Below are 26,312 nucleotides of genomic sequence, written 5' to 3' on the forward strand. Positions count from 1 at the left end.
GAGAAATTTTTCTCTCAAATGGTCGTGAATCTTTGGGACTCTTCCCCAAAAGGCAGTGGAAGCAGAGTCACTGAATATTTTAAAGACAGAGGTAGATTGATTCTTGATAATCAAGGGGGTGAAAGATTAACTGAGCTGGCTGAGAATGGGGATTCAAGGTTACAATCAGGTCAACATGATATTATTGAATGGCGGAGAAGGTTTGAGGGGCTGAGTGGCCTATTCCTGATTTTAATTTGTGTGTAAATTGTGTGAAAGATATTAAAAAGGCTGGGACAATTTGCGTTTAACACAAAGTTAATTTATTTCACTTTAATCCTCAATATTAACCACTCTAACTGGGCTGAAGTTTATTAACATCAGCAGAAACAGACCCCAATGAAAATCATTCAGTCCTGGGTGTGAGTAAAATCTAATCAGTGTAGTTACTTGTGAACTCACTGCTGTGTTAGCAGGTAGGATGACTGAGTGAATCCTTAACCACACTTAGATGAGGTGAATAGTCTCTACCCAGTGTGAAGTTGCCGGTGGACAGTGAGTTGAGATGATTACCTCAGTCCCACAGTGAAAGCACCTGAACGGTGTCTCGTCGGCGTGAAACAGTTCCCGGGAACCCTTAAAACACTCCCCACACTCTGGGCAATAAAATGTCTCTGGTCATTGTGAACTCGCTGGTGTTTCAACAGGGTGGATGACTGAGTGAATCCCTTTCCACACTCGGAGTTGGTCTCTCCCCACTGTGAGTGCGCTGGTGCTTAGTGAGGTCAGATGAATGTTTGAACCCAGTCCCACAGTGAGAGCACCTGAACGGTCTCTCGTCAGTGTGAACACGTTGATGGGACATCAGGTTCCCGGAACTTTTATAGCCCTTCCCACAGTCTGGGCATTTAAAAGGTCTCTCGTCAGTGTGAACTCGCTGGTGTGTCAGCAGGCTGGATGACTGAGTGAATCCCTTCCCACACTCGGAGCAGGTGAACGGTCTCTCCCCAGTGTGAATTCGCTTGAGGTCAGATAACCACCTGAACCTACTCCCGCACTGACAGCACTTGAATCGCCTCTGGTCTGTGTGAACACGTTGATGGTACATCAGTTCACTGGAACTGTTATAGCACTTCCTGCAGTCTCGACATTTAAAAGGTTTCTCGTCAGTATGAACTCGCTGATGTATCAGCTGGTTGGATAACTGAGTGAATCCCTTCCCACAATGGAAGCAGGTGAATGGCCTCTCCCCAGTGTGACTGCGTCGATGTGTTTCCAGTTCTGAAGGGTAATAGAATCCCTTCCCACAATCCGCACACTTCCACGATTTCTCCCCGTTGTAACTGCACTTATGTCCTGACAGGCCAGATGATTGGCTGAAGCCTCGTCCACACACAGAACACGTGTACGGTTTCTCCGCACTGTGAATGGTGCTTTTTCCTTCCATGTTCACAATCCAATGATATTCAGGTTAAGATAAATTGGGTGACTCCGTCAGGTCCTGAGCTGATGTTTGCTTTGAGTTTCCAAACTGTAAATGCTCGTCTTCTAATCCCCTGTGAAATTGATTTAAAACAGAAAAAAGGGAGTGAGAGAGAACCCACAAAAACACAAAGGCAGGTTGTGAAATTGAGATGAATGAATCTGGGAATTTGTGGGGCCGGCACGAGGGAAAAGTGACCATGAAAACTGCTGGATTATCATAAAAACCCAACTGGTTCACTAATGTCCTTCATGGGAGGGAACCTGCCATCCAGTCTGGGTCTACTCAGGGTTCTATGTGAGCAGGGGGGCTGAGAGAGATGGGAGCAGAAGGAAAGAAGGAAAGGGATTTTATATATTTATAACTAGAAAGAGTCTCCTAAACCCTCAACCTCCACCACCTAGAAGGACCAGGGTAGCAGGTATATGGGAACATCATCATCTCCAAGTTCCCCTCCAAGTCACACCATCCTGATTTGACTAACATCCAGTACTGGATGAACAGAAATTTCCTCCATTTAAATATTGGGAAAACTGAAGCCATTGTCTTCAGTCCCCACTACAAACTCCACTCCCTAGCCACGGATTCCATCCCTCTCCCTGACAACTGTCTGAGACTGAACCAGACTGTTCACAACCATGGTGAAATATTTCACCCCAAGGTGTGCCTCCAACCACATATCTTTGCCATCAGAAGAGTGGGTTTACATCTGTGAGGGGACTGAGATCTCACACTATATGTTTTCTTTAGAAAATAGATATACATATCGTCATGGTTTTATTTATAAGATTTTAAAAACTGGACAAAGACCTTTTAAAATGCCTGAAGCTGTCTGTGACCCCTGAACAAAAGACTCTGTCTGGCATTATCAGAGAAATTTGGAACTCACTATCTCTGAAGAGACATTCATGTCCCACTGTGGGCTGCACAGGCCAAATTCAAAGAGATCTGTACAAAGGCTATCTGCATTTCATGACCCAGGCCGGCCAACAGGAGTCTAATTGTCTGATGAGACAAAGGGCCCTGGCACCCTACTTTCAATTCTTAATGACTGATACATTTAACAATCTCGGGGACCCAGGCAGGGGATACACATCCCTTGTCAAAGACAATATCAATTGGCGGGAGTCACGGGACATGGACCTCCAGCTTGTGTAACCAATAATATTGCCTTGTTGCAATGATAAACCTCAGTCTTTCATTTTAACATCTACAAGCAGCAAACAGAAAAGTTGTTCTGCCCAGACTGAATACCTGGCCACATCTACACTGTTTCTGCTGGAACATCTGTGCCTTCACATACAAGACTGATTCATCTCTGCATAGCTATCTCATCGCGTGAAGTCAACTCCACCAAAAAAGTGAATTATACAGCATCAGCTTTCAACCTGCCGACCTCCATGAAGGAATCCCTCACTGGACTTAGATTCCGGACTCTGCAACCCACATAAAATACCATTTTTCTCTGCAGTCCCTGCCCTGCAAATCTTTCTTCATCCCTCATTTACTGTACAAATGCAAAGGAGCTACATTGCGATCACCATCCATTGGGTGTGTGCAAATGAACTAACCCTTTGAGTTTGTCCCATTTCGAGTTTGCTGTGGGGTTCTTAATAAAAATTAGATCACATGAAAACAGAGGGTTGAAGAATATTTATAAAGAGGGAAGCAAATCAAAGACACCTCTCTGTTTACGAGCGGGTGGTGAAAGAAATCAGTGTGGTTTAAATTACCTCACCTCCTGTACCAAACACATCTCAGTAACGTCCCTCAACTTGGCCCTGTCTCAGCACATGTTTCTCACCCACTCCTTTGTGGCCTCTAAACTTGACTGGCTGGCCTCCCACATTCAACCTTTGATGACTTAGAGTTTATCCTAATCTCTGCTGCCTGTGTCCTCTGCACTGAATCTTATTCACTCACCCATCACCCTGTCCTCACTGACCTACACAGGCTCCTGGTTAAACAGCAACTCAAATTTAAAATTCACATCCTTCTTTTCAAACCCCTCTGTGACTTTGCTCTCCCCTATTTCCAGTCAAATAGATGTTTGAACATTTCTCCACAGACATACTTTCAGGTTCTGATGAATCGAGTGACTCTGTCAGGTTTTGATTTGATGTTTGGTTTGAGTTTCCCACCTTCAAATCCTGTTCTTCTAATATCCTGTAAAAAAAAATCATCCCTGTCAGTCCAAGAATAGAAATTGAGAAGAGACAAACATTTCTCTTGGTTTGAGTTTGCTGTGTGTAAATCCTCCCCTTCTTACCCCCTGTAAAAGGAGTTTCCAAAATCCATCCCTGTCCGTCCAGGATAGAAATTCACAACATTCTCTCCTCCTGCTACATGGACTAGGATGACCGCGCATGCGCCCTGCTGCATTAACTCGGGCGCCCTGCAGCTGTTACCGGGCAGTTCGTTGCTCTTATTCGGCTTTTGAGGCCTCCACTAGGTGTTCATGAAGCCTCCCCACCCACTTGGCCACCTCCATTACCTCCAAAACTCAGATATAAAAACAAAAAGCTACTGCGGATGCTGGAAATCCAAAACAAAAACAGAATTACCTGGAAAAACTCAGCAGGTCTGGCAGCATCGGCGGGAAAGAAAAGAGTTGACGTTTCGAGTCCACACGACCCTTCAACAGAACTGAAGTATGTTAGGAGAGAGGTGAAATATAAGCTGGTTTAAAGTGGGGGGCGGGGGGAGAGAAGTTGAGGGTGGGGTGGTTGTGGGGACAAGCAAGCAGTGATAGGAGCAGATAATCAAAAGATGTCACAGACAAAGGGATCAAAAGGTGTTGAAGGTGGTGATATTATCTAAGAAAAGTGCTAATTAAGAATGGATGGCAGGACACTCAAGGTACAGCTCTAGTGGGGGTGGGGTGGAAAGACTGACAAGGTTTTACAGTTACAGATTTAAAAATAATGGAAATAGGTGGGAAAAGAAAAATCTATATAAATTATTGAAAAAAAACATAAGGGAGGGGGAAGAAACGGGGTGGGGATGGGGGGAGGGGGAGTTTAAAATCTAAAGTTGTTGAATTCAATATTCAGCCCGGAAGGCTGTAAAGTGCCTAGTCGGAAGATGAGGTGCTGTTCCTCCAGTTTGCGTTGGGCTTCACTGGAACAATGCAGCAAGCCCTCCAAAACTCGGCCATTTCTCTCCGATTGCACAGACCATATGACGACCTCCCAGCAGCTGCAGCACGGACACTGCGCATGCACAGTCAGACACTAAACTGCGCATGCGCTATTCCCACTTCGCCTGTGCGCCTGCGCAAGGAGCTCATTGAGTGCGAATAGGGCACATTCTATCTCGCCGCGAATCCTGGGTAAGATCACCACCATTGAAAGGAAATATTATTCAATCGAAAATTATGTTATATGATCTGATTATGATTGGAGTAATAGGGCTAAGATAGAAAATTATGAAATCAATTGATGCAGCAACAAAAGCTCACGAACCTTCCAGTAGTTCTGTCCTGGGTGCAATTAACAGCAGAACAAACCCCAACAGTAAGATCTGAACTCACTGGAATCTCAAAAACTGGGGTGAACAAGTGATTTTTTCCCCCCACATACGAAACATCTAACCTGTGTCTTGCCAGAGTGCACTAATTGTGGATCAAATCCTTTGAACTTTTAAAACTGGAGTTTTAACAGTTGCGGAGACTGAGTCACTTCACTTCACTTCACATACGCAAAGTATCTGACTGGTCTCTCTCCATTGTGACGGTGCTGCTGTCTCAGTAAATGGGATGACTGAGTGAATGCCTTCCCACATTCAGCTCGTCTTCTCACAGTGGGAATTTACCCATGGGTCACCAGCTCACACATGGATCTCAAAACATTCTGGTAAGGAATTCCAGATTCTCAACTCTCTACATTGAAAGAAAAGCAAAATGCTGCAGATGCTGAAAATCTGAAATTGAAACAGAAAAAGTGCCAGTTCAAAGTGATTGCGGGCGTGTATTGGGTTTCATTTTAACTGGGAGAAGGAGGAGAGGCAATACAAATACTAATTGATTTTGTGAGAATGTACATTAGTGGAAGTAGTTGAGTTGCTCTTCCAGAGAGCCAGCACGGACATAATGGGCCGAATGCCCTCCTTCTCTGCTGCAGCCATCTATGCTTATATAGCAACAACTTTAACCTATCCATAGGGTCAGTCATTGTGGCCGAGTGGTTAAAGTGATGGAGTCCAAATCCATTTGGGTTTCCACTTCTCATTATTCCTGGTTTTAACTCTGTGTCTACAGAGTTAATTATCGGTTAGATTGAATAAAGTCCATCCAGAAACTCGGGACTTTTCCTATATCCGTTCATTGATGAAAACATTCACAAAATTTCCAGTCGGAAATGGAACAAAAACGGAGCCAGGTTGGTGTAATGCTTGCTCTCAGGTTGTTTGTCTCTCCTTAGACAAACGGTTGCCCTCTGTCACTCTTGGTGTAAATGCCTGAGTGTGTTTCTGTGTGTGTATCAATGTGCTTCAGTTCCTGAGTGGTTGAACACATTTTTACCATCACAAACTTTATTCACATTAGTTGTGCAGCTTCATATCAAAATGTTACAGGGAAATATCAGGATGACAGATGCAAGGGGAGTTTGCAATGTTTGGAAGGAGGTGCAGCTAAGAAGTGGAAGATTGAGCGAGAAGTTTTATTTTCATTTAACACGAGATTTGGAACCAGATCTGGGAGATATTTGTGTCGGTGTAAACAGTAAAATCTCCCCGATTACTGCTATATCTTTCCTTTCACCAGCATCTCTATAGTCAGTGATTTGCAGCCTATCACAGTCCTTCTCCTCATTCCCTATCTTCATCTCTGTGTTTGTTCTCGACCTTTTGCACGGATGACATTTCCCAACTCTGATGCAAAACTCAAGCTCTCGCTCCACTGATTCTGGCAGAGCTAATAATTTTAATCAGGAAATAATTCGAGCTCATTTTACGAGCTTGCATCATTCCCTGACCGGGAATCGAACCCAGGCCACAGCAGTAGAAGTACCGAATCATGATCACTAGACTGTTAGGGAAACTGCTCACAAGCCTTACAACCTGGCTTATCCATACTACCTGTGCCTTGTATTTTCATTTCCGACCCTTTTCACCAGAGACACGTTTCATAAGAACATAAGAAATAAGAGGAGTCGGCCATTCGGCCCCTCTAGCCTGCCCTGCCTTTCAATAAGATCATGGCTGATCTGCTCCAGGCCTCAACTCTTCTTTCGTGCCAGCTCCTCATCGCCCTCAACTTCCCGATATTTTAAAAATCAATCTACCTTCTCTTTAAATGCTATCAGTGATCTAGCCTCCACAACTCTCTGGGGTAGAGAATTGTAGACATTCACTACCCTCTAAAAAAAGAAATTCCTTCACATCTCAGTTTTAAATGAGTGTCCCCTTATTCAGTAACTAAGTCCCCTAGTTCGAGATTTCCCCACTAGTGGAAACATCTTCTCTCAACATCTACCCTGTCAAGCCCCCTCAGAATCGTGTACGTTTCAATGAAATTACCCCTCATTCTTCTAACTCTAATGAATAAAGGCCTAACCTGTTTCGCTGTTCTTGACAAGTCAACCCCTTCATCCCAGGAATCAACTGATTAATCTCTTTTGAACTGCCTCCAATGCCAGTATATCCTTTCGTAATTACGGGCCCAAAACTGTGCATATACTCCAAGTGTGGCCTCAACAACTTGTCCAGTTGTTACAAGAGTTCCCTATTTTTAAACTCCCACCTCCTAGCAATACAGGCCAAAATTCTATTTGCCTACTTAATAACTTGCTGCACCTGCATGCTAACTTTTTGTGTTTCGTGCACAGGTACACCCAGATCCTGCACTTTTTTGTAGTCTCTCTCCATTTAAACAACAGCCTGCCTTTTGATTATTCCTATTAAAGTGCATGACCTCACACTTTCCTACATTAAACTCTATCTGCCAAGTTTTTGCCTTCTCACTCAATCTGTCTCTATCCAATTGCAGATTCCTTATGTCCTCATCACAACATGCCCTCCCACCTATTTTTGTATCGTCAGCAAATACATTACACTCTGCACCCTCCTCTAAGTCATTAATATAGATCGGAAATTATTGAGACCCTAGGACTAATCCTTTTGGCACTCCACTAGTTGTATCTTTCCAACCTGAAAAATACTCATTAATCTCGACCCCCTATCTTCTGTGTGTTAACCAATCCCCAATCCATGCTAATACATTATCCCCAATACCATGAGCTCCTAGCTTGTGCAATAACCTTTTATGTGGCACCTTGTTGAATGCCTTCTGGAAATCCAAATACACTACATCTACCGTTTCCCCTTTATCAAATCGGCTTGTTATATCCTCAAAGAACTCGAGCAAGTTTGTCAAACATGATTTCCCTTTCACAAACCCACGTTGACTGTTTTATTGCATTAATCTTTTCTAAACGTCCTGCTATTTCTTCCTTAATAATGGGCCTTTTATCCAAACTGAAGGAATTTAGAGATTTAATTGTTTACAAACAAGTTTAGAGTCAGGAAAAAGAGAGGGTGTGGGGGTGGGGGGTGGTTGGTGGGGGGAGGAAGAAAGAACAAACGGTCTTGTGATAGGATGGTAGGTTGGAGTGATTAAATGACAAAGAGGATGATGGTGCAAGGCAACATTGGGTGATAAGAGACAATGAAATAAATTAATGGGACAAGTGAAGAAACAAAAGACAGGTCCAGAGGAGGGATAAATGGTAACATCAGAACCATTAGCAGCACCTACTGTCTGAACAAAATGGGATTGATGGTTATGATCTGAAATTGTTGAAATAAATGTTGAGTGTGGAAGGTTGTAAAGTGACTAATCAGAGATGAGCTGCTGTTCCTTGAGCTTCCATTGAGCTTCATTGGAACAGTGCAGGAGGTCAAGGACAGAGAGGTCAGGGTGGGAGTGGGTGGAGAATTAAACTGGTAAATGACCAGGAGCTCAGGATCACACTGAACGATGATATTCCACAAAGCAGTTACCCAATGGGATTTACTCTCCTCAGCGTCGAGGAGAGCGCATTGTGAGCAGTGAATACACGACACTGATTTGCAGTAAGTACGAGGAAATCACTGTGTCATCTGGAAAGTGTGTTTGGGGCCCGGAGCTGTGGGGTGGGAGGAGGTGAAAGGGCGGGTGCTGCATCTGCTGGACTTGCGTGGAAATGACTCACAGTGATGTTCACAAGAACACAAGAAATAGGAGCAGGGTAGACCATACTTCCCCTGAGTCTGCTCCACCATTAAATGATCTTCCAGCTCAACTCCACTTTCCCGCCCAATTCCCATGTCCATTGATTCCCTTAATGTCCAAATATTCCTGGATTTCCAACTTGAATATATTCAAGATGAAGAACACTAGATTCAATTCAAGTTTTAATCTGGAAAATGCACAAACAAGGTGCACATGAATTGCAAATTCACTTCCTCACTACTTGGCTATCGTGTTAACTGAACTTTCCACCGGCCCTGTGCTGAAATCTTGTCATTCCCTGACAGATATTCTTAATGGTATAAGTGGTAGGTTTAGAATGAAAACCGCCCTCCACTTCACTGCAAGGTTGAGAGACAACTTGCTAGATGATTCATAATGTCACAGAACATTGGACTGGCTCATTTAATCTCATTTTATTTTAGCTAATGGGAGAATGTCTCAAATAGAAGATGGTGAATAATAGCTCGAAACCACAGTCCTCTCTCCCACTGCCGTAGTGATCCTTCCAACATACAGGAAGTTGGGCAATAGTGACTTTCATGCGCAGATTAGCTCTGTCTCCATATTATAGGAAGGATCGAGGAGCAATGGAGAAGGTGTAAAAAAGATTTACTGGAGTTATGCCAGAATTGGAAAGTTATATCAATCAACAATGATTGAACAGGTTGAAAAAGCTTTGACTGGAAATGAGAGTGAGGAATGACCAGACCGAGGCCTTTAAGGTAAACAAATGGTTTGACAGTGTAGACAAGTGGAAGATGATTCCATTTGTGAATGGACGAGAATAAATATAAATTAGTCACTAATAAATCAAATGTGTAAATCAGGAGCAATTTCATTCACCAGAGATAATGCAGAACGTGCTGTAAATACTCAGCACTTGAGGAGAATCTGTAGATTGAGAAACGGAGTTAAGTTTTCAGGTCTGTGCACCGATGCAATGCAGTTCTGATAGAAAGTCATTGCCCTGAAATGTGAACTATGTTCCTCTCTCCACAGAAACTACCAGAGCTGCTGAAAATTCCAGCATTTTCCGTTTTCATTTCAGATTTACAGCACCTGCTTTTCGATAACTGTAGATGATTCAGAACGTAGAAGTTGTTATGAGAAGGGGTTGAGATCCCAGTGTTAGCTCAAAATTTATGGGTGAAATTACACTGTAAAATGATCGTTTACCGTTTGCTGACAATTCTGGAATTTAGATGTTCTGTGTATCGGAAGGAAAATCACTTGCTCACACTGCCTGCTGAGACTCTAGTGAGTTCACATCGAAATGTAGGGGTTTGTTCTTCTGTTATTTATACCCGGGACAGAACTATGGTGGAGGACCTGTGCACTTTGTTTGTCATATCAATTGGCTTAATAATGTTATATCGTGGCCCTGTGACTCCAATCGTCATCAGATCACAAATAATAATTTTTTGTTCAAAAAAAATGCGAGCTTTCAATGGCGGCGGGGGTACCCAGCATTCAAAGGGGAGCAGAATGTGCCCTATCTTCATGACAACAGTTCGGTGCGCGTGCGCATTGTAGAGCATGTTTAGAGCATGCGCATTGCGTCTGTTTCATGAGCATGCGCAGTGCTGGTCTGTGACCGAAGCTGCTCAGAGCTGATGAGGGAATGTCGAGTGGAGCAAAGTAACAGAGTTAGTGGGTGTGTGAGAAGGAATGGAGTCAGCGGAATGGGCAGGGAGGCTTCATAAAGACACAGTGCAGGTCTCAGAACCCAAATAACAAGGTACCGGTCTTGTATTTACAGAGAACGGACCGAATAAGTCTGGATTTCTCCCTTCGCCAGGCCCGGGGTAACGGCCGCCATCTTTATAGGGACAATATGCAGTAAGGCGCATGCGCGGTCGTCCTGGTCCAGGTAGCAGGAGGAGAGAATTGTGAATTTCTATCCTGGACTGACACGGATGGATTTTGGAAACTCTTTTTACAGGGGGTTAGAAGGGGAGGATTTACACACAGCAAACTCAGACCAATGCCTCTTCTCAATATCTGTCCTGGGCTGACAGGGATGGATTTTGGAAACTCCTTTTACAGGGGGTTAGAAGAGGAGGTTTTACAGACGGGAAAGTCAGGCCAAACATCACATTAAGATCTGACAGAGTCACTCGATTCATCACGACCTGGATCCTCCTATTCTAATGCTCTGTACAAACTGTCTCCCAAACCTGTCACTGTCAGTCCAAGATAGAAATTCAGGACCTGGATATTATTGGTCTCTGAGTGTAAGCATTGAGTTCCAGGCCATCAACACTCATATTCTTCCTTGCATCCCTTCATACCTCTTGCCCAAAATCTGAAATCTCTGTCCCATAACCCTTTTACAATCAGTTGATAGGAACTGCTTTACTTTACCTACCTAATCTAAAGCTATCATAATCTTCTACATATCTATTACATCTCTCCTCGCTCTCCTTTGTTCCAAGGAGAACAACCCCAACCTAACCTTGTAACTAAAACCCCTCATCCCCAGACCCATTCTGGTAAATCTCCTCTGCCCCCTCTCATGGACCCTCCCAGCCTTAATAATGTGTGGTGATCACTGGTTTGCACAGACCCAGATGTTCTGTGTTCGTGTCTGTGACATCATAAGAACATAAGAAATAGGAACAGCGGTAGACCATTCAGCCCCTTGAGCCTGCTCTGCCATTCAGTAAGATCATGGCTGATCTTCTTGTATTTTGATTTCCACATTCACATCTAACCCCAATAACCTTTGATTCCCTTGCCTAACAAGAATCTATCTACCTCGGCCTTAAAAATATTCAATGATCCCGCCTCCACCGCCTTCTGAGGCAGAGAATTCCGAAGTTGTACAACCCTCTGAGAGAAAAAAATTCTCCTTATCTCTGTCCTAAAAGGGCGACCCCCTAATTTTAAAACAGTGCCCCCTAGTTCTGGACTCACCAACAAGGGGAAATATTCTTTTGAAGTTAACCTTGTCAAGGTTGTTCAGGATCTTGTATACTTCAATCAAAACACCCTCACTCTTCTGAACTCCAGTGGAAACAAGCCCAGTCTTTCCAGCCTTTCCTCATAAGACAACCCACTCATTCCAGGTATCAATCTACTTAACCTCATTTGAACCACCTCCAATGCCTTTACATCCCTCCTTAAATATGGAGATCAAAACTGCACACAGTATTCGAGGTGTGGTCTTACCAATGCGCTGTATTACTGAAGTTTAACACCCTTACTTTTATGTTCAATCTCTCTCATAATAAAGGATAGCATTCCATTCGCCTTCTTAATTATTTGCTGCAGCTGTCTGCTAACTTTTTGTGACTCATGCACTAGAACACCTAGATCCCTCTGCCCCTCAGAATTATGCAGCCATTCTCCATTTAAGTAACACTCTGTTTTTATGTTCTTCCTGCCATTTGCCAGATTTTTGTCCACTCACTCAACCTATCTATATCCATCTGTAACCTCCTCATGTCCTCTTCACAACATACTTTCCTACCTATCTTTGTGTCATCTGCAAATTTAGCTACCATGTCTTCACTCCCCTCATCTAAGCCATTGATGTAAATCATATAAAGTTGAGGCCCCAGTCCAGACCCCAGTGGGGCCCCGCTCATCACATCTTGTCAATCCAAAAAAGACCCATTTACGCATACTTTATGCCAGCCAGCAAATCTTCTATCCAGGCTCATATGTTACCCACTAGATCATGCGTTTTTATTTTCCATAATAATCGTTGATGTGGCACCTTATCATAATAACTAGGAGCAGGAGTAGGCAATTCAGCCCCTTAAGCCTGCCCTGCCATTCATTACGATCATGGCTGATATCATTTTGGCCTCAACTCCAATTTCAACTCATTACTAATTAAAAATCTGTCTATCTCCTCCATAAATTTATTCAGTGTCCCGGCATCCACTGCACTCTGAGGTAGTGAATTCCACAGATTCACGACCCTTTGAGAAAAGTAATTCCTCCTCATCTCTGATTTAAATCTACCACCTCAAACTATGGCCTCTCATTCTAGAATGCCCCAGATGGGGAAACATCCGCTCCATGTCTACTTTGTCTATCCCCTTTAGCATCTTATATACCTCAATTAGATTTCCTCTCATCCTTCTAAACTGTAGCGAGTATAGGCCTAAACTGCTCAATCTCTCCTCATAAGCCCCGCATCGCTGGAATCAATCTAGTGAACCTCCTCTGAACCGCCTCCAGTGCAACTACATCCTTCCTCAAGTAAGGGGACCAAAACTGTGCACAGTATTCCAGGTGCGGTCTCACCAATGCCTTGTACAGTTACAGCAACACTTCCCTATTTTTATACTCTATTCCTTTAGCAATAAATGCCAACATTCCATTTGCCTTCCTTATTACCTGCTGTACCTGCATACTAACTTTCAGCGACTCATGCACGAGGACACCCAGATCCCTCTGCACTGACGCATTCTGAAGTTTCTCTCCATTTAAATAATAAGTCACCTTTTTATTCTTCCGACCAAAATGGATAACCTCACACTTATCCACGTTAAACTCCATCTGCCAAATTTTGGCCCATTCACCTAACCTGTCCATATCAATTTGTAAATTTCTCATTTCTTCCTTGCAACTTACTTTCCCAGCTATTTTGGTGTCATCTGCAAATTTAGCTCTAGTACCTTCTATCCCTGAATCCAAGTCATTAATATAGATTATAAATAGTCGAGGCCCAAGGACTGAACCCTGTGGCACCCCACTAGTTACAGCTTTCCATCCAGAAAAAGACCCATTTATCCCGACTCTCTGCTTTCTGTTGGTTAGCCAATCCTCTATCCAAGCTAATATATTACCCCTAACTCTGTGTGATCTTATTTTGTGTATTAATCTTTTGTGCAGCACCTTATCAAAGGCCTGGAAGTCCAGATATACTACATCTACAGGATCCCCATTATCCACTTTGCTTGTCACATCTTCAAAGAACTCTAGCAAATTAGTCAAACACGATTTACTTTTCATAAAACCATGCTGACTCTGATGGATTGCATTTTGACTTTCCAAATGCCCCATTCCTACCTCCTTAATAATGAATTCCAACAATTTCCCAACGACAGACATGGAACTAACTGGTCTATAATTTCCTACTTTCTGCCTCCCCTGCTTTTTGAATAAGGGCATTATATTAGCATTTTTCCAATCCACTGGAACCTTTCCAGAATCCAGGGAATTTTGGAATGTTATAGCCAATGCACCCACTATCTTCGCTGCCACTCCCTTTACGACCCTGGGATGTAGGCCATCAGGTCCTGGGGACATGTCACCCTTTAATCCCAATAGTTTGCTCAGTACTTTTTCTCTAGTGATGGTGATTGTTCTAAGTTCCTCCTTCTCTATATCCTCTGCACTACCTGTTACTATTGGGGTGGTACTCGTGTCCTCCACTGTGAAAACTGAGGCAAACTATTGATTAAGCGTCTCTGCCATTTCTGCGTTCCCCACTATTAACTCCCCAGTCTCGTCCTCCAAAGGACCAGCATTCGCTTTAGCTACTCTCTTTCCTTTTATATACTTGTAGAAGCTTTTGCTATCAGTTTTTACATTTTGCGCTAATTTTCTTTCATAATTTACCTTTGCTCTTTTTATTATTTTTTAGTAACCCTTTGTTGATCTTTAAACATTTCCCAATCTTCCAGCCTGCACTGACCTTTGCAATTTGATATGCCTTAGTTTTTGCCTTTAAGTTATCCTTAACTTCCTTGCTTAGCCATGGATGCTTTTTCCCCCTCTTACCATCTTTCTTCCTCACTGGGATATATTTTACTTGGGAGGAATTGAATATCTCCTTAAATATCTGCCACTGTTCATCAACTGTCCTACCTTGTAGTCTTCCTGCCCAGTCCACCAGGGCCAAATCTGCCCTCATACCTATGTAGTTACTTTTGTTTAACTCCAGAACACTAGTATGAGTCTCAAGTTTCTCGCTCTCAAACTGAACTTGAAATTCTATCATGCTATGATCACTCTTCCCTAGAGGATCCTTTGCTATGAGATCATTAATAATCCCATCTCATTACACAAAAGCAAATCCAGAACAGCCTGCTCCCTGGTTGGTTCCACAACATATTGCTCCAAGAAACAATCTCTAATACACTCTATGAACTCTCCCTCAAGGCTACCTTTGCCAATTTGATTAGTCCAGTCTATATGCATATTAAAATCACTCATGATTATTGCCGTGCCTTTCTTACATGCTCCCAGTATTTCCTGGTTTATACTGTGCCCTACTGCTGAACTACTGTTTGGGGACCTATAGATTACTCCCACCAGGGACTTCTTTCCCTTGCTATTTCTTATTTCTACCCAGACTGACTCTACGTCTTGCTCTCCAGTGCCTATATCATTCCTCACTATAGCACTGATCTCTTCCTTTACTAACAAAGCTACATCACCTCCTTTTCTTTCCTGCCTATCCTTCCGAAACACTGAGTACCCTTGGATGTTCAACTCCCAAACCTGTTCTCTCTGTAATCACATCTCAGTAATCGCCACCAAATCATGCCTATTTATCTAGATTTGCGCTGTTAACTCATTAGTCTTATTCTGAATGTTACGTGCATTCCGATACAAAGCCTTTAAGTTTGTCCTATTGTCAATTTTTCCTACTTTTATATGAGTCTTTGGTGCAATATGGCGTTCACACACTCTGTCCCTTCCTTTCACTTTTTGATAGCAATCAGCCTCGTCCCTAACCTGCACTCTTACCCTCTCCTTAAACTTTGATTTTTTATATTTCCATGCAACTGAACCCCTCTCCCACACTATTTAGTTTAAAGCCCTATCTACAACCCTAGTTATGCGATTCGCCAGGACACTGGTCCCTGCCTGATTCAAGTGGAGCCCATCCGAACGGAATAGCTCCCTCTTTCCCCAGTACTGGTGCCGATGTCCCATGAACTCAAACCCAGTTCTCCCACACCAATCTTTGAGCCACGCATTTACCTGTTTAATCTTATTGACCCTGTGCCAATTAGCTCATGGCTTAGGTAGTAATCCGGAGATTGTTACCTTTTTGGTTCTGCTTTTTAATTTAGCCCCTAGCTGCTCCTATTCCCTCAGCAGAAATCTTTCCTTCTTCTACCTATATCGTTGGTACCTACGTGGACCACGACAACTGCATCTTTCCCCTCCAACTCCAAGTTCCTCTGCAGTCCAGCTGAAATATCCTTAACCCTGGCACCAGGGAGGCAACACAGCCTTCGGGACTCTCGATCCTGGATACAGAGAACAGTATCTATTCCCCTAACTATTCTGTCCCTGATTTCAACTACATTTCTCTTTTCTCCTTCCACTTGAATGGCTCCCTGTACCACGGTGCTACGGTCAGTTTGCTCATCCCCCCTACAGTCCCCACTCTCGTCCACACAGGGATCAAGAATCTAAAACCTGTTGGGTAAGGGCAAGGGCTGAGGCTCCTACAGTGCTACTTCCTAGATCCCTCTACCTGCCTCACTCATAGTCACACCCTCCTGTCCCTGACCACTGGCCGAATTTAAGGTAGTTAATCTAAGGGGTGTCTCCTGAAGCACAGCATCCAGGTAACTCTCCCCCTCCCTGATGTGTCACAGTGTCCGAAACTCAGACTCCAGCTCATCAACTCTGAGCCGGAATTCCTCGAGCAACCAGCGTTTGCCACAGATGTCACTGGGAACCACAATGGGGTCCACCAGCTCCCACATCATGCAGCTACTAAACATCACCTGGCCCTGCTTCTCTATTTTATTTAATTAGTTTTTAAGTTTGTTTTTAAATTTCCTACTGGTCTTTAGTTTACCAATCTGTAAAATATTTCTCCTATTTACCTTTAATCTGAAAGCAAGTAAGAATAGAGATTCAAAGTACACTTTTTAAAATCAATTGGAACTCGCTCTCTCTGCTGAGTTGAAGCTGAAGTGTTAGGCCTCCGATCCTGGGCCCCAGTAGTCACCTTTAAGCTGAAATCAAAATAGGTAGTTAAATCTAGCAGTTACTTACCAACTAATGAACTTAAGGCTTTCCTGTGATGTCACTCTTTGTTTTTCACTTGGCGACGGTGACTGCAGAGGACACTCCTATTGCTCTCTCCTTTAGCTGCTGCTGACTGCCTGTCCCAGAGTCCTCCTCTCGCACTCTCCTTTAGCTGCTGCTGACTGCCTGTCCAAGGGTCCTCTTCTCACGCTCTCCTTTAGCTGCTGCTGACTGCCTGTCCCAGAGTCCTCCTCTCGCACTCTCCGCTCAGTGTTGCTGACTGCCTGTCCCAGAGTCCTCCTCTCGCACTCTCCATCAGATGCCTTCTTGAAATCCAAGTGCAGTATGCCTACAGGCTCCCCTTTATCCACTGTGCATGTTATTCCTTCAAAAAAAACTCCAATAATTTGGTTAAACATGACTTTCCTTTCACAAAACCATGGTGACTCTTCCTGATTGCCTTGAGCTCTTCTACATGCTCAGCTATAACCTCTTTAATGATCAATACTAATAATTCTCCACAACAGAAGTCAAGCTAACTGGCCTATACTTTCCTGTTTTCTGCATCCCTCTGTTCTTGAATAGAGGGGTTATATTTGCTACTTTACAATCTGATAGAATCTTTCCAGAATCTAGCAAATTTTGGAAAATTAACACCAACTACCTCATCAGCCACCTCTTTTAAGACTCTAGGATGTAGCCCATCAGGACCCGGAGACTTGCCAGCCTGCAGCTCCATCAATTTGCTCAATACCATTTCCCCAGTGATTTCAATTTCACCAAGTTCCTTTCTCCTATTCACCTCCTGATTTGCAGCTATTACTGGAGTGTTTTTTGTATCCTCTATATTGAACACAGAAACTAAATATTTGTTCATCTCTTCCACCATTTCCTTATCTACTATTAGCTCCCCATTAACACTCTCTGGAGGACCAACACTCACTTAACTCACTCTTATCCTTTTTAAGTACCTGAAGAAACTCTTGCTATCCATTTTTAAATTTCATACTCTAATCTCTTTCTCCTGAGAAACCTTTTAGTCATTCTCTGTTGTTCTTTATATTCTGTCCAATCATCTGTCCTGCCACTCATCTTTGTGGTATGCTTTTTCCTTAAGTTTGATGCTTCCCTTAACTTATCCACGGATGTTGGGTCCTCCCCTTAGAATTGTTCTTTTTGTAGCAATGTACTTATTCTGAATACTCTGAAGTATCCCCTTAAATGTCTGCCACTGCTTCTCTATTGATCTATTCTCTAGCCTAGTTTCCCAGTTCACTTCAGCGAGCTGAGCTTTCATCCTCACATAGTTGCCCTTATTTAGGTTTAAGATACTAGTCTTATTAGTATTTGTATCGCACCTTTTGTGTAACAGAATGTTCCAAGGTGTTTCACAGGAGTGTTTCAAGAAACATTTGAGAACCAACCACATGAAGAGATATCAGGGCAGATTAACAAATGTGTAGTTGAAAAGGTAAATTTTAAGGATTATTTTAAAGGAGGAAAGTGAGGTGGAGAGGTTTATGGAGGAAATTCCAGAGTTCATGGTCTTAGCAGCTGAAGGCGTGGCCACCAAAGGTGGAGGAATTAAAATTGGGAATGCTCAGGAGGTCGGAATTCGAGGAGCGCAGACATCTCATAGGGCTGTGAGGCTGGAGGAGATTAGAGAGGTAGGGAGGGAAAGACCATGGAGAGACTTGAAAACAAGGATGAGAATTTTAAAATTTAGGTTCTCCTTATCCCAGGGCCTTTGTAGATCAGTGAGCACATGGGTGATGGGTGAACAAGACTTGGTGTGAGTAAGCACATGGGCAGCAGAGTTTTGGATGACCTCAAGATTACAGGGAGATTGAATGTGGGAGGCCAGCCGGGAGTGCGTTAGGATAGTTAAGTCAAGAGGTAACATAGGAATGGATGAGAGTTTCAGCAGCAGATGAGCTGAGACTGGGATGGAGTCGGGCGATGTTACTGAGGTGGAAATAGGCGGTCTTGGTGATGATGTGGATATGTGGTTGGAAGCTCCCCTTGGGGTGAAATATTTCACCATGTTTGTGAACAGTCTGGTTCAGCCTCAGACAGTTGTCAGGGAGAAGGATGGAGTCGGTGGATAGGGAGTGGAGTTTGTAGCGGGAACTGAAGACAATGGCTTCAGTCTTCCCAATATTTAACTGGAGGAAATTTCTGTTCATCCAGTACTGGATGTCAGACAAGTCAGGATGGTGTGTGACTTGAAAGGGAACTTGGAGGTGATGTTGCTCACATACACCTGTTACCCTGGTCCTTCTGGAGTGAAGAGGTTGAGGGTTCGGAAGATTCTGTCAAAGTTCTGGTTGAGTTGTAGGTGATAAAATCCATTTGCTTTACTGAGCGACTCTGCCACCTCTCTCCCTCCCTCTCTCTCTCTCTCTCTCTCTTTTTGTCTCTAATTTCTCTCCGAGAGGCTAGAGTCTCATGTAGGCCCAGACCGGGTGGCAGGTTCCCTTCCCTGAAGGACATTAGTGACCCAGTTGGGTGTTTATGACAATCCAGCAGTTTTCATGGTCACTTTTTCCTCGTGCCGATCCCACAAATTCCCAGATTCATTCAGCTCAATTTCACAACCTGCCTTTGTGTTTTTGTGGGTTCTTTCTCACTCCCTTTTTTCTGTTTTAAATCAAATTCACAGGGGATTAGGAGGGGAGGATTTGCAGTTGTGAAACTGAAACCAAACATCACATCAGGATCTGATGGAGTCGCCTAATTCATCTTAACTTGAATATCATCGGATTTTGAACATGGAAGGAGAAAGCACCGTTCACAGTGGGGAGAAACCGTACACGTGTTCTGTGTGTGGACGAGGCTTCAGCCGATCATCTGACCTGTCAAAACATAAATGCAGTCACAATGGGGAGAAACCATGGAAATGTGGGGACTGTGGGAAGGGATTCAAACACCCATCTGACCTGGAAAAGCATCAGCGCAGTCACACTGGGGAGAGACCGTTCACCTGCTCCTCATGTGGTAATGGATTCACTCAGTCATCCCACCTGCAGAAACACCAGCGAGTTCACACCAATGAAAGACCTTTTAAATGCCCAGACTGTGGGAAGTGCTATAAAAGTTCGGGGGAACTCATGTTCCATCAACGTGTTCACACTGACGAGAGACCGTTCAGGTGCTCTCACTGTGGGACTGGGTCCAGGCGATCCTCTCAACTCAATGATCATCAGCGAGTTCACACTGATGAGAGACCGTTCAGGTGCTCTCAGTGTGGGACTGGGTTCAATACATTATCCGGTCTCACTGTACACCTGAGGATTCACACTGGGGAGAGGCCGTTCACTTGCTCCCGGTGTGGGAAGGGGTTCACTCAGTCATCCCATCTGCTGGCGCACCAGCAAGTTCACACTGAGGAGAGATTTTTCAAATGCCCAGACTGCAGGAAATGCTATAAAAGTTCTGGGAACCTGATGCACCATCAACGTGTTCACACTGATGAGAGACCATTCAGGTGCTCTCACTGTGGGACTGGGTTCAAAACATCATACTGGGGAGAGGCCGTTCACCTGCTCTGAGTGTGGCAAGGGATTCACTACCTCATCCCACCTGCTGAGACACCAGCGAGTTCACAAGTATTTTTTGTTGTGATACAATGAAACTCTTTCGAGTTATCAACAGTCACAGATTGCAACTCTTTCGAGTACAATCACAGTTCTTGGTTTCAGGGAGTGGGACATGAACCCACAACCCTCTGATTCAAAGGCGAGGGTGCTATGAACTGAGCCACAGCTGACACCTCACAAGTAACTGTAGTGATTGGGTTTTGTTGTTAATCACATCCAGACTGAACCATGTTCTTCTGGGTCTGTTTCTGCTGATGTTCATCGACTCCTAATATTCTGGATGATGTTAAATAAATCAGCTTTTTGTTCAGCACAGTGTGTGTTGAATCTTTTAAACATCTCTGTTAGTTCCATTTGAAGGGCTCTCCCTCTCCCCTGTCTCCTCAATCCTCACCTCCAACAACAAGTGTGAGGAGCTCATGGAGCTTCTTTGTCACTAAGATTGAGACAATCCGATCAGCTGCCTCTGCTGCTTCCCTCCCTTCCACTACCTCACTGGGACAAACTGTCTCTAAAGATCCCCCGTGTCTGAGCCCTGAACCCACATCTTTAGTTTCTCTTCCATCCCCCTGATGCCCTCCCAATGCTCATCTTGTCCACGAGACCCACCTCCTGTTCCATCGACCCTATTCCCACTAAACTGCTGGTCACCCAACTTCCCCATGTTTGGAGACATGGTTACCAGTTCTCTCTCTTCAGGTGCTGTTCTTTGCCTCAAATCTGCCATCATCACCCCCTCCTCAAAAATAAACCTTTGATCCCACCATTCTTGCAAACAACTGCCCCATCTCCAATCTACCTCTCCTTTCTACACTGTTGGAATATGCTGTCACCTCCCAAGTCCTAGGATTGTCAGTGTGAACAGGGTGGGATGTGTTTGGAGACAGGATGTCCCAGTTCTCCACCCTGGGATTGTCAGTATGAACAGGGTGGGATGTGTTTGGAGACAGGATGTCCCAGTTCTCCACCCTGGGATTCTCAGTGTGAACAGGGTGGGATGTGTTTGGAGACAGTTTTCCACCTTTAAAGGGACAGGGAGAGGACCAGCTGGGCTGAATGACGCTGCTTTATGACATCACTGCAGTGCCTAGTAACCATTCTCCCTGAGCCCTGCTCATTATGGGCTGGCTTTAGCTCAGTGCTGTTACAGGAAGAGAAACAGGAGGAGGATTCGAGCCGTGTGGAGCTCAGGATTAATGGGGTGAGATACAGGATCAATTTCTACCTGACTTAGTGAGAAATGTTATTGTCCCGGACACTCCCTGTCCCTCAGTATCTGTATCCGGGGGACAGGCTGATGGGTGAACGTGTTTGATTCTGACAGTAGTTGTTCACCTCAATGATGATGACTTAAACCCACCAGCTTCTCCCCCAGACACAGATCCTGAAAGACAAGGAGTATCTGTAATATTTTGGACCATGTCCTTATTCCAGTTTTGAACCCCTTTCTCACATCTGCTCTCATCCTGCTTTGTTCGAATGAAAAGACCCCCAGTTTCTCCAGTCTCTCCTCATGGGAAAGAAAAGTCAGAACTAAGTTAGGAACACAAACAGGAGATTCACAGCAGACAGGTCACCATGAGAAAACATTACATTCCATAGTCAGTTGATATCATCTGGAATACACTGTCTGAAGCTTTGTTGGGATGCAGGTTCAACAGTAACTTCCAAAGGGAATTGGAGAAATGCTTGAAGGAAAACATTGACAGGACCATGGGGAAACAGCAGGGGAGTGGACTATTCAGATAGCTCATCCAAAGAGCTGGCAAAGGCTCAATGGGCCAAATGGCCTCCTTTTGTGCTGTAGCCTCTCATCCGTGGTATCACCTCTGCAAATCTCTTCTGCACCCTCTCAATGACCTTGACGCCATTCCTGCTATAAGATGCCCAGGATTTGACTCAATATTCTATTTGCAGCCTAACCAATATTTTTCCAAATTAATTTTATGAAGGAAAGTGGGGTAACAGGTCTAAACAGCATTTTTATCTCGTCCTTCAACTGTAAAGATTTGTGTATCTGAACCCCTGTAACATGGCTAAACGACATTGAGGTAAAATCAAAAAACTACTGCGGATGCTGGAAATCCAAAACAAAAACAGAATTACCTGGAAAAACTCAGCGGGTCTGGCAGCATCGGCGGAGAAGAAAAGAGTTGACGTTTCGAGTCCTCATGACCCTTCAACAGAACTGAAGTATAGTTAGGAGAGAGGTGAAATATGAGCTGGTTTAAAGTTGGGGGGGTGGTGTGGGGGGAGAGAAGTTGGTGGGGGGCGGTGGTTGTAGGGACAAGCAAGCAGTGATAGGAGCAGATAATCAAAAGATGTCACAGACAAAGGCAGTCATTTATATGAAATATCCTGTACACGCAGAAATGGAATTTCAAGATTTTATTTAGTGAAGAATTATAGAGAGTTGTAAAGAGAATTAAGAGTTAATTATACATGAGTCTAATTTACAATGTAGACTTTACATTATATTAAATTTCCATTGAGCTTAGAGCAAGTATTTAGCTGCTTGAAGTGCTGTCTGCACAATAATGATTGTCCAAACTGTCTGTCTGAAGCCTCCTTCCCCCCGCCCCACTCAACATCTCCTGTAACCCCCAGATTTTCACTCTAAGGTCACACCAAGTCTGAGTCATTAAAATGAGGCCTCACTGGGAAAGGTTTGGGAAATGCTGTATTAATAGACTCAGCACTTTGTGTTTAATACAAAGCTGTTTTATTTGAATTTTATCCACAACATTAACCCTTATATCTATCTGGAGTTTATTAACATCAGCAGAAACATACAGTAACGGACATGGTTCAGTCCTGGATGTGATTAACAGCAAAATCCACTTACTGTCGTTACTCATGAATTCGCTGGTGCATCAGCAGGTTGGGTGACTGAGTGAATCCCTTCCCACACTCGAAGCAGGTGAACTCGCTGGTGTCTGTGCAGTGTGGATGACTGAGTGAATCCCTTCCCACACTTGGAACAGGTGAATGGTCTCTCCCCAGTGTGAACTCGTTGGTGTCTGCGCAGTGTGGCTGACAGACTGAATTTGTTCCCACAGATGGAGCAGGTGAATGATCTCTCCCCAGTGTGAACTTGCTGGTGTCTCTGTCGTGTGGATAACTGAGTGAATCTCTTCCCACACTCAGAGCAGGTGAATGGCCTCACCCTAGTGTCAATTCGCTGGTGTCTCAGCAGTGTGGATGACTGAGTGAATCCCTTCCCACACTCGGAGCAGGTGAATGGTCTCTCTCCAGTGTGAGTGTGCTTGTGTATAGTGAGTTGATAAGATTGCCTGAACCCAGCCCCACAGTGAGAGCACCTGAACGGTCTCTCATCAGTGTGAACATGTTGATGCGACATCAGTTCCTGTGAACTTTTATAGCACTTCCCACAGTCTGGGCATTTAAAAGATCTCTCGTCAATGTGAACTCTCTGATGTGTCATTAGGTTCGCTGAACTAATGAATCCCTTCCCACACTTTGAGCAGGTGAATGGTCTGTCCCCAGTGTGAACTCGCTTGTGTGTCAACAGGGTAGATAACTGAGTGAATCCCTTCCTGCACATGGGGCAAGTGAATGGTCTTTCCCCAGTGTGAGTGCGTCGATGAGTTTCCAGCTCTGATGGGGATTTGAATCCCTTCCCACAGTCCTCACATTTCCAAGGTTTCTCCGGGTTGTGACTGCGCTTGTGTCTCGACAGGCCAGATGATTCGCTGAAGCCTCGTCCACACACAGAACACGTGTACAGTTTCTCCCCACTGTGAACGGTGCTTTTTCCTTCCATGTTTAAAATCCAATGATATTCAGGTTACGATAAATTAGCCGACTCCGTCAGATCCTGATGTGATGTTTGGTTTCAGTTTCCTGACTGCAAGTCCTCACCTTCTAATACCCTGTGAAATTGATTTAAAACAGTAAAAATGGAGTGAGAGAGAACCCACAAAAACACAAAGGCAGGTTGTGAAATTGAGCTGAATGAATCTGGGAATTTGTGGGGCCGGCACTAGGAAAAAGTGACCATGAAAACTGCTGGATTGTCATAAAAAACCAACTGGTTCACTAATGTCCCTCAGGGAAGGAAACCTGCAACCCAGTTTGGGCCTGTAGATGACTGTGCCCTCCACAGGAGGAGAGAGAGACAGACAGGGGTTGGCGTTGGGGGTGGGAGGGAGAGGAGAGAGAGACAGACAGGGGTTGGCATTGGGGGTGGGAGGGAGAGGAGAGAGAGAGAGACAGAGATGCGTGAGACAGCATGAAAAGGAGAGGGATAAAAACAAAAAGTGTTGGAAAATCTCTGCAGGTCTGGCAGCATCTGTTGAGAGAAAAACAGAGTTAACGTTTCGAACCCGTATGACACTTTTTTGGAATAGGTGAAGCAGAGGGGATTTACATTTCTACAACTCGACCAGACCTTTCATAGAATCTCCCAAAGCCTCAACCTCCACCACCTACATGGACCAGGGTAGCAGGTGTATGTGAACATCATCACCTCCAAGTTGACTTGTCTGACATTCAGTACTGGATGACCAACATTTCCTGCATTTAAACACTGGGAAGAGTGAAGCCATTATCTTCCGTCTCCGCTACAAACTCCACTCTAGATCCACTGGCTCCCTGCAACTGTCTGAGGCCGAGCCAGTCTGTTGAAAAATCTGTGTCACATTTGACCCTGACATGAGCTTCCAACCACATATCCACATCATCACCAAGACCACCTATTTCCACCTCAGTAACATCGCCCGACTCCACCTCAGTCTCAGCTCATCTGCTGCTGAAACTCTCATCCATTCCTTTGTTCCCTCTAGACTTAACTATCCTAATGCATTCCTGGCCGGCCTCCCACATTCAACCTCCCTGTAATCTTGAGGTCATCCAAAACTCTGCTACATGTTGCACCAAGCCTTGTTCACCCATCACCCCTGTGCTCACTGACCACCAAAGACTCAGGGTTAAGAAACACCAAAATGTTAAATTCCTCTTCCATATTTTCAAATCCCTATCTATGGAATCTCCTCCAGTCTCACACCCTCCGAGATATCTGCGCTCCTCTATTCCAGCCTCCTGGGCATTCCTGATTTTAATTGTCCCACCTTCAGTGCCCGCGCCTTCAGCTGCCAAAGCCATGAGCTCTGGAATTTCCCTCTAAACCTCTCAATACTTTTCTCCTCCTTTAGGATACTCCTTAAAACCTTTTGATGAAACATTCGCTCACCTGCGGTCATGTCTTGTTATGTGGCTCAGTGTCGAATGTTTCTTTATAACATTCCTATCAATCACTTTGGAGCTTCCTATTACACAAAATGTGCAATCTAAATGCAAAGTGTTGTTGTTGATTTGGACATATATCACTGCCCCTTCATCATTACTGGGTGAATAACCTGTAACTCCTTACCGAGCAGCATTGTGGGAGCAGCTTCATCACACGGACTGCAGCGGTTCAAGAAGGTCAAATATCATCTTCTCCACAGGCAACTGGGGAATGGCAATATTTGCTGGTCTTGCTAGAGAAAGGACAGGGGAGGGACTAACTGATTTGCTCTTGCAGATAGCCAGCATGGGCACAATGTGCTGAATGGCCTCCGTCTGTATTGTAATCATTCAGTGATTCAGTGACTGGTTGAGAAAGGACCTACACTGGAGGCCAGAGACCAACTTCTGTAACCAACAGCCACCCTGATACAAACCGGCTCTTAATTGGTCCGTCTGTGTTTCTAGACTCGGTTCTGTGAGCAACGCCTGCAATAAAATAATAGCAAAATACTGCAGCTGCTGGAAATCTGAAATAAAAAGAGCAAATGCTGGAAATACTCAGCAGATCAGGCATCTGTCTCTGGGGGGAGAAACAGAGTAAACATTTCAGGGGGTGCAGGATGAATCAAGGGGAATAAAAATGGTGCAGAATTTGACGGTCAATAAAAGCTCAGAACTGGAAAAGGAATGGACGATAGCGCAGGAAAAACAATTCCTGACTATGAAAGATACTGTGGGAAGATAAAGCTGGTAAGAGAGCAGCACATGGTCGGGGGATGGGCAGTGGTGGACTTATTTAGACACAATCAGCAGA

General features: G+C 44.3%; 1 protein-coding gene across 1 annotated transcript in view; it reads right to left on the bottom strand.

The window, feature by feature from the left end:
* Window positions 1-312: 312 nt before the first annotated feature.
* Window positions 313-26,312, bottom strand: part of LOC144698039 (uncharacterized) — a 36,842-nt gene continuing 10,842 nt past the window's right edge. Inside the window, 2 exon segments of the mRNA XM_078569976.1 lie at window positions 313-1,322; window positions 23,158-24,096. Of these exon segments, the coding sequence (XP_078426102.1) occupies window positions 680-1,322; window positions 23,158-24,096 (1,582 nt within the window). The 3' untranslated portion in view covers window positions 313-679.

The sequence above is a fragment of the Cetorhinus maximus genome, chromosome 23 (genome assembly GCF_964194155.1).
Source record: "Cetorhinus maximus chromosome 23, sCetMax3.hap1.1, whole genome shotgun sequence".
NCBI lineage: Eukaryota > Metazoa > Chordata > Chondrichthyes > Lamniformes > Cetorhinidae > Cetorhinus > Cetorhinus maximus.